General features: G+C 51.7%; 4 protein-coding genes across 5 annotated transcripts; 3 read left to right on the forward strand and 1 right to left on the reverse strand.

The window, feature by feature from the left end:
* Positions 1 to 1,276: 1,276 nt before the first annotated feature.
* FOXR1 (forkhead box R1) lies at positions 1,277 to 4,013 on the forward strand (the record flags this gene model as incomplete). Its single annotated transcript, XM_080366706.1, is given in 4 exon segments — positions 1,277 to 1,547; positions 2,913 to 3,211; positions 3,602 to 3,653; positions 3,657 to 4,013. Coding segments are annotated over 4 exon segments (852 nt in total). The 5' UTR covers positions 1,277 to 1,403.
* Positions 4,014 to 4,645: 632 nt separating this feature from the next.
* Positions 4,646 to 8,248, forward strand: CENATAC (centrosomal AT-AC splicing factor). The gene is given in 10 exon segments (XM_080366946.1): positions 4,646 to 4,953; positions 5,024 to 5,189; positions 5,262 to 5,324; positions 5,474 to 5,535; positions 5,917 to 6,022; positions 6,363 to 6,393; positions 6,783 to 6,866; positions 6,964 to 7,096; positions 7,544 to 7,565; positions 7,568 to 8,248. Coding segments are annotated over 10 exon segments (1,041 nt in total). The 5' UTR covers positions 4,646 to 4,660; the 3' UTR covers positions 7,649 to 8,248.
* A 389-nt stretch (positions 8,249 to 8,637) lies between these two features.
* RPS25 (ribosomal protein S25) lies at positions 8,638 to 10,684 on the reverse strand. The gene is made up of 5 exons (XM_080366956.1): positions 10,550 to 10,684; positions 10,309 to 10,404; positions 9,602 to 9,785; positions 9,090 to 9,188; positions 8,638 to 8,691 (listed from the first exon to the last, which is right to left on the reverse strand). Exons 1-4 carry the CDS (start codon positions 10,550 to 10,552, stop codon positions 9,094 to 9,096), a joined length of 378 nt encoding a protein of 125 aa, XP_080223082.1. The 5' UTR covers positions 10,553 to 10,684; the 3' UTR covers positions 8,638 to 8,691; positions 9,090 to 9,093.
* On the forward strand, positions 10,582 to 12,454 carry TRAPPC4 (trafficking protein particle complex subunit 4; the record flags this gene model as incomplete). Of its 2 annotated transcripts, XM_080366951.1 has the most annotated exons (5): positions 10,582 to 10,867; positions 10,954 to 11,128; positions 11,208 to 11,311; positions 11,411 to 11,537; positions 11,962 to 12,454. In XM_080366951.1, 5 exons carry the CDS (start codon positions 10,582 to 10,584, stop codon positions 12,038 to 12,040), a joined length of 771 nt encoding a protein of 256 aa, XP_080223077.1. In that variant the 3' UTR covers positions 12,041 to 12,454. The 2 variants fall into 2 exon arrangements, with proteins under 2 accessions (XP_080223077.1, XP_080223076.1); XM_080366950.1 differs by having other exon boundaries at positions 11,208 to 11,537.
* Positions 12,455 to 12,499: the final 45 nt, after the last annotated feature.

The raw sequence follows: 12,499 nt of genomic DNA on the forward strand, positions 1-12,499 counted from the left end.
CTTTTATTGAAGAGGCAAAACTGAGCATGCCAAATCTTCCTCTGCCCCTTGAAGGTTACCTTTTCAAGAAAAGTTCACTTTAGTGTGTGGCTTATTTTTCAACAGCCTGCCTCAAAAGGTGCAAATAAGTAAAGGGTGAGAATAGCAACAGCAAACAGTGGAGGAACATTTGGCCCAAAGCGCTGCAGAGCAAGCCTGCAGTGGGGAAAAGCACCTTACCCTTGTCTTTCATCATGCAGAAAAACCCCAAACTGGAAGCCAAACTTTGGTGCAAGGGTCATGGAATTCACTTTTAAGCTGGGATTCCCCCAACATCATGACACTAATATTCTGGCGCAATCTTTTCCAACAAGTACGAAAAACAGCCTCTTTCTGTCTGTCTCCCTGTTACAGACTGGCAGCAAGCCCCTGATGTCCTCCTCCGCTACAAGCATAACCTGCGTCCTCCTACAAAATGGACAACATATAGAGAGAGTCTGAAACCTAATCACCTGCTGGTACTAAGCCAAGGCTTGGATTTTGATTTGCAGCTACTCCGTTTCCACCTGTGCCACCTACGTCCCCTGCCCCCATGTAGAAGAGTGACAGTGAGCAGGCAAGTAGGATCAGGGTGTATTACAACCATGCTTTAATACCACAAATCACCTCGCTTCCTTTTGTAATACCCCGGACAGATTAAGCAGAGGCCATGTGTGAAAGACACAAAGAAACAAAAAACGATTCAGGACGGTGCAGAATTCAGATTGTGTCTTCAAGCTGCACAAAAAGTTTCTACAAGACACACTGTGAAAGCACACCCGGTATTTGCTTAACCCAGCTCCTTTTCCCTGGCTGTGGCACCGCCTCAGTGTTTTACCTGTGCTGATCAAAAGCCGGTCATTTCAGTCTTAAAAGCAGTGAAGGAGCTCCCTGATACCTGCAAACGCATCCTAGGCACTCTGTGCATCCCTCAGAGATCTGTCCTGCCTCCAGAGACATTCAGGTTCTTGGACCAGGGAAGTCCACTGCAGAGTGTAGGTAATGCTGTGATTTTATCAGAAGCAGAAAACCCCTAACACATTAGCCTAACGAACACAGGAATGGCTCATTTATCAAGGCTCTAGCAAAGCAAATGGGCAAAAAACAGAGCCTACATGGTGTCACCTATCTTATCCTCAATCAGCTCGCTTATTCCACCAATATGGACCATTTACTCACTGGAACGGACTTTAATAAGTGAAGTGTGAAACAGAGACCAGCCTTTCATCCACCTGTGTGATATTTTTTTATTAAAAAAAAGAAAAAAAGTATTAGATCAAGTCTCTCAGCACACAGGGTGCTTCAAGCTCACGGGATTCTTTGTGCCACCCTCACAGATCCCACTGTGCTCAGCACCTGGAGATTACTCTGCCATACAAAATAAAATGTACTTGAGGTTTCAAAACAAGTCATTTTGGGAAAGCCTGCACGTAAAAAACAGCCTTGAAGACTCGGATATGGCAGAGGAGCTCAAACTCGCTATCACTACTGAAGAGTTTCTGCAAGGTAAGGGCCTCAGGGGGATCGATTGACTTGGCTTCCCTTTAAAAAGATTCCCATCTCCAAAACTCAGCTGACAATTGTAAAATCCAGTAAATAGTAAGTTCCAGTCTAGAAGTTAACAAAAAGCCTATTTTCTTTATGTTTAAATGTGATCAGATCAAACTAGAAGTCTCTGCAATTACCTATAAAGTAAGTACACAGTTTACAGAAAATAAGGCTAACACAAAAAGATACAAGCTCACCTTGGTGTCTCCGGGCTCCCCACATCTACCAGCTCCTGATGAGACCCTGCACCATCACATGCCGAAGTGGCAAGCTGACCCCCCGCCAGCACACGGGTGCTCACTGCTGGGGGCACTGCCAGATGCCAGGGGTAAGTTCAGGACATGGTATTACCTACCAAGGCTGGCAATGTTTCAGGGAATGACCTGGGAAAAGGCTGGGTTTTTTTGTTTGGTTGGTTGGTTTTGGTTTTTTTCCCAGCCAGAACATACGTGTTTGGACTAGAATTCTTCTAAACTTATTTAAAGTTGAAGCCTGTATCTCAAAGACGAGGATATCATTACGTAGCTATGCCTGCAGACGCACTCCCCTCTGAATGCAGCTTTTTGGGTAGATACACTTGTGAAAGGAGGGCTGAAGGTGTAATTTAAGCTTTTCTGGTTTTGCAGGGGAAAGAGAAAGTAAAATTTCAGAGCTGAGTGCCATTGTTCGGGCTGGCTGCAGCGGTGCAATAACGTGCAGACATGCACACTGTATGCAAAACAGGAAATAAAACACTTAGAGGGATGAGAAGGCAACTGGAGGACTTTGCCCTGGAATTTGCATTGCACTAGAGCTTTCCCAGGCTGCCTCTGGACAGCAGGGTCTAGAAACTATCCTCAGGTAGGACCAGCAGGGTGATGTTTCTCCTTAGAACCTGGTGTTCAGCTTCATCTGTAGATTCAAGTAAAGCCCAGCCTAGTCTGCCCCACCTCTGAGAGCCCTGCCATAGAGCAGGCCACATCTGACAGCCTGGTGAACCTCAGTAACCACCTCTCCAGACATATCCTGGGACTACTCTGACCCGGACTGCTCCAAGGAGGATGTGCTGTCATCTTCCAGTGAGGCCAGAAAAGTACAAAAAAGTGAACTGCTTGGGAGTCCTGAGCATCATACATGCTTAACAATCCCGCAAGAACAAATGGCTCAGCAGCTCTGTGAGCGGTTGCCTTGGCAGGGGTCAATCAATGCACAGAGCCCATCTGACAAACAGGCTGAGAATACAAAGTGTGGGGACAGAGGCTGAAATTTCAAGTACATAAGCTTTCTATATGCACTCTGCCAGACCCACCATCTCCCAGAACAAAGCAGCTTATCCCCCTCCCTCATTCCACCCAGGTCTAATATAGCCACATCCATTTTCCCCTCCCCCTCCCCATCTTACTGAGGATGAAGATGCTTCACGTACAAACATCCTGGTTCCTCAGGAAGTGTCAGGAACTCACAAACTCAAGGCGAAGCTGATCCCTTGGAACTCTACAGTCCTCAGACCTCAGAGCATGAAGCTCAAGCATTCCAGGCAGACGAGCACCAAAATCAAGGGAAGCTGGCCCTGTCCTCCCCTTAATTACTGTATCCGCATCATTCTTGTCCTGTGCAACAGTGCAAGTGGCAGTCAGACCATACAGCAGATCTACCCGTTCACATGGTACCTGCTCTTCTCCCAGCTCCTAGCGCAGAATGAGGAGAAGAGGGACAATGAGCAGTACAGGAGTCTCTGATCTTCTACTGGGGAAGCAGGGACATAGCAGCCAGGGCTTGTGTTCAGGTCTTAGCTCTGCCTTGGGTTCAAGATGCCACTGAGAAAACTGCTTCTCCTCTTTGTCAACAGCCAAACCCATGAGTCTTGAGTGCTAGCATTTTAGTTCTGTCATACACTCCTTCAAAAAAAGGCAGTCAGTGGTCAACTGCGCCAGCCATCCTTACAGCACAGGTGCCAGGGAGGACCCTCTCCTCTTTCCCTCACTCAGATATGGTGTATTCTGTTATTTCTCACAGCCTCCAAGTCCTTTAGCTCAAGACAAATTTCTCTCTGCAGGCAGCACTTTCCATTTTTTCAAATGGCCCCAGAGGGCTGGAAAAACACAATCTGACAAAATCTGTGCTTCAGCAAGTGCTTTGAGAAAACCACAGGCTTCACATACGGTGAGGGGAACCGCAAGTCCTGCCTGTGGAAGCTGACTCCAAAAGGATGCAGTAAGTTTCAGGAGACCCTGCCCAAAGAGGCTCTTGACTTCGTGCACCAAAGCATGGGCGAACCGAGCGTGTTCAGAGGGCAGGAGCCCTGCAAAATGCAGAGTGAGTCAGACCTTAAAAGATTCCCAGAGTGGGAGGGATACAGGCAGGCACCCAAGCCAGTACACAGTCACCAGCACTCTAGGACGCTAGGTACAGGAGATGACATCAGACACTTAGGGGTCCCTGTGGTCACTCCCGCAAAGCAGGCTTAGTTGCCAGACCAGCCAAGAACCCTTCTTTAATGAAACCAACACAGCGAGACAAACAAACCAGGTGACATTAAAACACAGAGCCTTCCACACTGCTGAGCAATGTGATACCTGTCAGTTTGATATGGATAAGGACTGATGCTGCAGCATCAGCACCCAAGAGTCATTATGGTCCAAGTAATTATCACAACTTCCTCTCAGATCTCATGAGATCTCAGTTTGGTCTATGATCTATGATTCCTTCTGGCTCCCTGCTTCTGAGATGCATACCACGTGTTTTCAAAGAAAGCTTATTTCCTCGGGTGCTGCCACAGGTAGCTTCCTGAGAACTGTGTGTGAAAATCATGAGCATTGTGACATAAGGGCTCAAATTTAGGAGCGCAGAAGGATAACCAATCTCATCTTCTCCAGTAGGGCAAGTTTTTGCTCCAGCTGCATACCTCTTGAGTTCAGAGGCATTTTGACACGTGGCACCTACTACAACTTCAACGCAAAGTCCTCGATGCAAGCTCTGGACGGCCGGGCGCCGTGGCCACAGGCCCACCTGTTCCGGCCGCCTCGGGCCACCCGCCCCAGGCCCCAGCGAGGCCCGGCGGGGCGGGGCAGGGGCAGGCCGAGCCCCGCGCCTGCGCGCTGCGGGCCGCGCCGCCATGGCGGTGCACTACTGCGGGTTGTGCCGCCGCACCTCCTTCGCCGGCCGCCGGCACCTGTACAGCGCCGCGCACCGGCGGCGGCTGCGGGAGGCGCTGGCCCGGCTGCAGGAGGAGGTGGCGGCGGCGCGGGCGGCGGCAGCCGGCGATGGCGGCGCGGCCGTGCGGCGCTACGACCCGGCGGAGCACGAGCGGCGCGTGTGGTGCCTGTGCTGCGGGCGCGGCGTGCGGCGGGACGGGCGGCGCGGCGGGATGGCGCTGCCGCACGCCGGCCTCCTCCGCCACCTGGCCGGGTAGGCGGGCGGCCGGGCACGGGCGGGCGGCCGGGCACGGGCGGGTGGCGCTGACGGCTGTCCCCCGCAGGCCCGAGCACCGGCGGGAGACGGCGCGGTTCTGGCGGGAGAACCGGGCGGAGGCGGCGCTGCGGGAGCGGTTCCTGGTGCCGGCCGAGGAGTACGATCGCTTCGTCCGGGTGCTGGAGCGGGCGCTGGCCGCGCACCGGCGGCGGGAGGAGGAGCGCATCCGCCAGGTAGCCCCGGCGCGTCGCGGCCCTGCGCCCGCCCCGCGCCGGCGCCCGGCCTGATCCCCGCTCTCCCCGCAGATGGCGGCCGGCATCCGGGAGGCCGAGCGCAGGCAGCGGGAGACGGTGCGGGCCGCCCTGCAGGTCGGTGAGCCATATCCTGCCCTGGCTGCACCCCGGCAGGGACTGGGAACCAGGGTGCACGCGGCGGGGCGCGGGGGGGGGAAGGTGGCGGTGCTGGGGGGCTGCTGCTTAATACCAGGAATGTTCCTTTTTCCCTGAATCGCACCCAGCTTCAACCAGAGCCCGAGCCTCGTGCAGGACCTTCTGCCAGCGGCCCCCCAGGACCCGAAAGGTGAGAGCCATTTGCCTTCCCGCACTCCGAACGCTGGGCACGCCACAGCAGCGGGCTTGCTGCTGCTGGAGCTGCTGCTCAGAGCCTTCACAGGCTTTCACAGATAAAAAGCTAAAACTTTTATAGACTACAGCAAGTACTGTAGCCGCAAAAAGACTCTGCTCTCCAATCCCCCCATCTGTGGGTGAGCACTAATGGCCATAAAGAGCAAGCACAGTGCTAATAGGCAAGCATGAACGTTACCGTGCCCCGAGAACATTTCTTCTTACTGCAAAGCTCCCCAAACACAAACACTGCTCCAGAAGCCTCTGGACAATTGTCACTTGCCCAGCCACTGCAGTCACTCACCTCTCTGACTGCTGCTTGGCCTCTGTGTTCCAGGGACACCATTCAGGATACAGAACAGTCTGGTCTGAGCAGGACACAGACAGGACCAGACTTAAACTGGATGGAACCAGGCCAGGCCTTGACCTTTATTGGGCACCAGGTAGGGGTGACTTGCTAACGAGCGCAACTTCGATTCAGCTGCAGGTTACATATGTTACAAAGTGAAATGAGGGGTTGTGACCTCCGTCACTGGAAAAGGCAGCTTTGGGTGACCATAGTTGAGTTTCAGTTATCAGGTGTTAACTTGCATGGCATTAAGCAAACATTTTTAAACATGCCCTGAAAAAAACATATGGTCCTGAAAGAGAGAAGAGCTTCCAGCTGTCTTTTTGTAACAGAACTTGATTCTGGAAGGGAATGCACACACACAATACCATTATCTTTAGAGATACTCTTGAAAGCATGGCTTTCTCATCAGCGTTTTATGTTTCTGTTAACAGGACACAGAAGGGAAAGGAAACGTTCACACAGGTAAACACACCTGCTTCGTGACTCGTTTGGTTGGTGCCCTACTGAAAACTCCTGGCTTGGAAATGTAGCAGGAACAACCTCAAGCAATTTTGAAGCAGTTATAGCATAGCCAGGAGGTGCTCACTCTCTTGCTAATATCTGACACACCAGAGGAGAAGAAAACACTTCTGTATTACCAAAACTCTGTTGTGCTGCTGCTGTATAGAGTGTGTGGTTTGGGATGCGATCTGCCATGGCCTTAACTGAGGCGAGCCAGATTCTTTTTCTTTACTTTCCCTTCACTGCTTGGTAGGATGAGCTGCAGGGACAGAGGGAAGAGGGGATGCTTTTACCCATCTCGAGTTTAGGACAATTTCAGTGGTTAAATGAATTTTCCCTGTGACTTCTAGGAGCAAAACCTCCATGGCTAACAGAGGAAGAGGATGGAAGTAAACAACAAATTGGACCTTCATATGAGGAATTTCTCAAACAAAGTGAGCAGTCTGTACATGTTTTAATTCACTTTATCGCACTAGAGAATCAAAAGCAATTTGATTGAAAAACTCTTACTGAACAAAATACTTTTTTTAGAGGAGAAGCAGAAGCTGAAAAAGCTTCCAGTGGAGCGTGTTGGTGCCAACTTTGACCATACCTCTCAGACGGGCGACAGCTGGCTCCCTTCCTTCGGGCGGGTTTGGAATCATGGCAGGAGATGGCAGTCCAGGTAAGCCTCAGGGCAGCACGAGCTGATGCGGAGCAGAGGGTTTGCAGCTCCCATTCACGTGCGCTGCTTGTGGAGCGGGCTTTGCAGTAGCAGCAGGTGTAAGGAGACTTCTTACTGCACAAAAAATCTAGGGCATGCAGTGCTGAATCTGGGTGGAGCAGCGCGTGTGTGACTTGCGAGTGAAGCATGGTGGCAGCTGCAGAGGCCACACATGAAGGTGTCTACCTCGTTGAGGTTGACTCACCTTTCAGAGCTGCGTAGTCCCACTGGCACCTTTTAATAAGCTAGAAATCTGTGTCAGCTAGCTGAAGAGAGTGCTTAAGCTCACCAAGATAACAAGTAATTGAGCTTCCATTCTAAAACACTGCTTAGCACTGCCTTTTTTAGACGAGGCAGCATCTATTACCACTTTCTACAGGCTGTTCTGACTTCTACGCTCTCTTTTAGGCACCAGTTTAGAACTGAATCAAGGGAAAAGAGAAAAAGGTGATCGGAAGAGGAGCATCCAAGAAACCAAGCTCTGGCTGTTGTGGAAACATGGACTGTAGGTAGCTACAGCTTTGTCAGTGCTGCTGCCACCAAGTTTAGCGCTCTTATTTAATAGATACATCTAGATGTGTCAGACCCTGGAAGGCAGGGTGACCATTGCGTAATACAGAGTTGGGCACTGTTACTGAAAGCTACTCTGCCGTGGGGGGTCAACAGCTGATCTGCTCCCCTGGTAACAGAGGCATAGTGTGTATCTGGGCATCAATTTCTGAAGTCTTAAGCTATACAAAGGCAGACCTGCCAGCAAGGAAGGTCCCCTGCCTATGCCGTATCTTCATAATCAGAAAGCCTAACTTATACAGCATGTGCTGCCAGTGTCCTATGCTGACACACAGCATGACATCCCATTAAAGAAGTGATTTTTTGAGAAATAATTTTTCTTTTTCATTACCTATGTAGTACGCCAACTAAAGCTCATTTCAGATGCAGGTCCGGCTCTGGGGGCAAGGGATGTCCTGTGCCTGATGTTTTCATTCTAATTTATATTACTTTCACTCATTCTGCCTCATGTAGAGGACTTGTTAGCCCTTAGTAAAAAAAGGAGGCCTTAAAGACCTTTGCTATGGATAGTTCTTTTATTTAAATAAAATATTTCTAGCTTTATTTAGAGCTGCTTATCTACACTTCCCTACTAGACACTGACCTGACAGATGCTGTTGCCTTGTACATAGAGACCTGTGGGCATGGCTTGTGTTTAGGAAAGGTGCTGGTGGGGTATTTAAATTATTTATTTAACCTCCCTCTACCTACAATGCAAGGAACAGGCTCCAGTTTTCCTCCTAATAAAACCCAACATGGTTTAACATCACTGGCTGCTGTAGGCAATGCAAAAGTTGCTTCCCTTTTCACAGTATAAAAGCACGGTTGCAGTGCTTTCCTAGCACCATAAATGCAAAAGTTGGCCGGTGAAGGAAGACAGCCATGACCTCCACCAGAATCCACGATCAGTAATGAAACATACACATTCTTGAAAACAATTGAAATAATTCTGCTTTTTATTGTGTGCATCTACGTATGACACATTCCTGATGAGGACACTGGAGAACCTGCAAAGCAAAGAAGTCCCACATCACACAACCAGGTCAAATGCAAGCTAGCACACAGCAAACAGTCCCAAAGCTCTGTTCCAACAAGGACACTGTCACAACACCCTGCGACAGCAGGGACACATGCACCCCACAGCCCACAGAGATGGGAGAACACGCGTGGCTTCCTCATCTGATAGGCAACAGGGACAAAATGGCAAATTGCTCTCTAATGCTGGAGAACTGATGTTTTCAGTAATGCCACCCAGGAAATCGCTCAGAGCGCAACTGATGTCCTCTGAGCATCTGGAGAAACCACCCATCCAAATCAAGGTGGGAGCTGTCTATTACACAGTGTGTGGCTGTCTGTTAGCTCCTGAGAGCCCAACCCAGCCCCTTCACAGAGCCCGCTGACTCACCTCCCTAAGCATCCTCCCCTGCAGCAGGCGCATCTCCGCCTTTCGTGTTTCTTGTGTAGATCACTTGGGCTCGGTGCTTGGATACCAGTTTGATCAAACCTATGGAAAAAAAAAAAAAAAAAAAAAAGGAAATTGTTTGAGTGCATGCACACTGGAGGACGCCAACATGTTATGTTCCCTCCTAATAGTAGCAGACTACAACATGCAACAGGAAATATCAGGGTACCCAATACTACACACCCTTACGCAAGGCTTTTGGTCAGGTCTGGGAGTGGTTACATCACAACCCATCCTTCTAGCAGCATTTTCTTAAGATAGCAATGCCACTGAACACAGCAGAGCCAATGCTCCTTACTTTAGAACCCTTTTGAAATGCAAGCTAAGGCAGTGGCTCATCAAAACCATGCCAGTTAGTGTACTTCAGATGCAGCATGAAATTTTCTAGGTAAGCAAGGAAAGGAAAACATCCAATTCAAGCAGCTTTCCATTTTTCCAGTGCTTTGAGTGCTTACCTTTGCTGAGCAGCTCCTGGAGGGCAGCCCTAGCCAGTGAGCCTCGAATCTTCAGTCTCTCTGAGACAACCGCAGGTGTGATGAGCTTGTAGTTGGGCACTTCTTTGCACAGTTTGTCATAGGTAGCCTTGTCAAACAGGACAAGGTTGTTCAGCTTGTCTCTCACTTTCCCCTTGGACCACTTCTACTTGAAAAGAAAGAAAAAAACCAAAAACCTAAACCATCTTCTAAGCAACAAAACCAGACTGAGCTTTAGGATGCCCTAAGAACTGCACCATCAAATGTCTCCACATCACATCCCAGATTAAGGGAGCAATGAGATACGCTAAACTGTCTTTGTAAATGTATGTGTTGCAGATAACAACTACGGTATCTCCAAGTAAAAAGGACAAAAACCTTTTGTTACTCGGATTTGACACCATCACACTTGCTACCAGGCGAAAAAACAGCTCCTTTAACGACACGATGGCATCCACACCCCCCACCGCCAGCAGCACCCGACCCCTCGCTCCTCAGGTCCGGCCACACCGCACCTGCGGAAAGCCCAAGGCGCCCAGCAGCCCCCCCTGAGCCACCGGGCTCCTGCACCTCCCGCCCAGTGCGAGCCCCCCCGCGTCTTCAGGGCAGGCTCCGGGAGAGCCGCGGTTCGGGTCCGCCGCCCGCAGGGCCACCTCCGCGGGCGCGCCTCAGGCTCCGCCAGCTCCCACCTTCTTTTTGGCCTTGCCGCCGGACTTGTTGACCGGGTCCTTATCCTTCTTGGCGGACTTGCCCGCGTCCTTCTTCTTCTTGTCGTCTTTGGGCGGCTGCGAGGGAGAGAAGGGTGGCACGGTCGGCGGGAGGCAGCGGAGACGCGCCCTCCCGGGCCCTCCTCGGGGTTCGCCGCCCTCGGGGAGCCGCTCCCGCCCCGCGCCACCGCCCCGGCCCGGCCCGGCGGCCCCCCGCGCTCACCATGCTGCGGCGGCGGCTGCTGCTCTCCCAAGATGTCGGCCGAGAAAGGAAGTACCCGGCGCGAGGCGTGGGGAGGCCTCGTGCTCTCGCGGAGCTTCCGGGGCACGGCGCGACGCCACTTCCGGGTGAGGCCGGGCGGTGTCATGGCGATCTTCAGCGTCTACGTGGTGAACAAGGCGGGCGGCCTCATCTACCAGCTGGACCACTACGCGCCCCGCGCCGACACCGAGAAGACGTTCAGCTTCCCGCTCGACCTCGTCCTGCGGCCGCACGACGAGCGCGTCGTTGTCGCCTTCGGACAGCGCGATGGCATCCGCGGTGCGGCGGCGGGCGGCCGGGCTGGGGGGGCGGGCCGGGCCGGGCCGGGCCGGGCTGACTGACTGACTGACTGACTGTCCTCTCAGTGGGTCACGCCGTGCTGGCCATCAACGGCGCCGAGGTCAACGGGCGATTCACGGCAGACGGGAAAGACGTGCTGGAGTTCCTGGGCAACCCTGCCAACTACCCGGTGTCCATCCGCTTTGGCCGCCACCGCCTCTCCTCCAACGAGAAGCTCATGCTGGCCTCCATGTTCCACTCGTGAGATGGGGTGGGAACTGACGGGACAGGGATGGCATGGGCAGGGGTGGCGGGGGCATTGAGGGCCCTCTCCCCACAGGCTGTTCGCCATTGGGTCGCAGCTGTCCCCCGAGGTTGGGAGCTCCGGGATTGAGATGCTGGAGACTGACACCTTCAAACTGCACTGCTTCCAGACGCTGACAGGTACTGTCTGGCCCCAGGCACCCGGCACTGCTTTGCTTTGCTTTGCCAGGACCATCAGGGAACTCTGCTTTCCTCACCCTCCTGTCATTATGGCTCCAGGGATCAAATTTGTGGTACTTGCTGACCCAAGGCAGGCAGGGATAGACTCCCTTCTCCGCAAGATCTATGAGATTTACTCTGACTTCGCTCTGAAGAATCCTTTCTACTCCCTGGAGATGCCAATCAGGTAAGGAAGACCCCGCTTTTAATGACACAGCCGCAACCTCTCGTCACTTTCTGCCTGTGCAGTAACAAATGCTGGTAGCCCCTAAGTTAAGTGGCAAAGCAGACCTAGAGTTTGAGGGAAGGGGAAAGACACAGCATGCTGCTGCAGGGACAGGGCACTGACCTGTGCTTTTTCCAGTGCCACCCTACCAGGGAAGCAGGAGGTGCTCTTCCTTGGTATAAACCCTGCTGTCCTAACATAACAGCCCATACAAGAAGCCTTAATCTTAATTAACGGTCGAGCCAAAGTTTGACAGTAGTCAGGTTGCTGTCTCACAGCTTACGGAATCTCTCCTTGCAGAATGCAGAGCCAAGGGATGTGGAGAGCCTGAATTTGTTAGCCTGTTCCATTCATGAAGTCATCCCCTTCTGTTTTTCTGTTTCAGATGCGAGTTGTTTGATCAGAACTTAAAACTTGCTCTGGAGGTAGCAGAAAAAGCTGGACCCTTCGGACCTGGATCATAGAGAAAGCCTTGCCTGTTACACAGACTCCTTTCTCTGAAAAGCAGGGCCTCTCTTCCCTGGCTGGCCCCTCTGTTCCCCAGCTGTCCTCTCATGGAGCTTTCTCCTCCACAGCAGAGACTGCATATGCCCAAAACACGCCTCACTGTCTCCCAGGACATCGTTTTATCACCTTTATTGTGAAATTTACCTTAAACAGATTCATTAGTACTGTTTACATTGGGCAACAGAGGCTTATTCTGCTGTTGCAGCTCCACTGCCCTTGAGTGAAGAAAGACAAGCTGTGGGTCCCTGCCCTTACTGCAGTCAATTGTTTTCTTTCGTTTCATAATTGTACATATGTATTTTTCCTGTATAGCTCTAACTTACGGTTTTGCAGAGGGTTTCTGTGTAGAAGTAATAAACGTTCCTTGAAGAGGTAGATGGCCGTTTTTTTTCTGTTGGCAGGGTAAATCTGCACCA

This window comes from Falco punctatus, assembly GCF_963210335.1.
Source record: "Falco punctatus genome assembly, chromosome: 16".
Taxonomy (NCBI): Eukaryota; Metazoa; Chordata; class Aves; order Falconiformes; family Falconidae; genus Falco; species Falco punctatus.

Coding starts and splice junctions, on each gene's coding strand:
- RPS25 (XM_080366956.1), bottom strand. Junction 9,786..10,308: donor GCGGCAAGGCCAAAAAGAAG/GTGGGAGCTGGC, acceptor CTTTTCAAGTAG/AAGTGGTCCAAGGGGAAAGT. Junction 9,189..9,601: donor CCAGGAGCTGCTCAGCAAAG/GTAAGCACTCAA, acceptor TTTTTTCCATAG/GTTTGATCAAACTGGTATCC.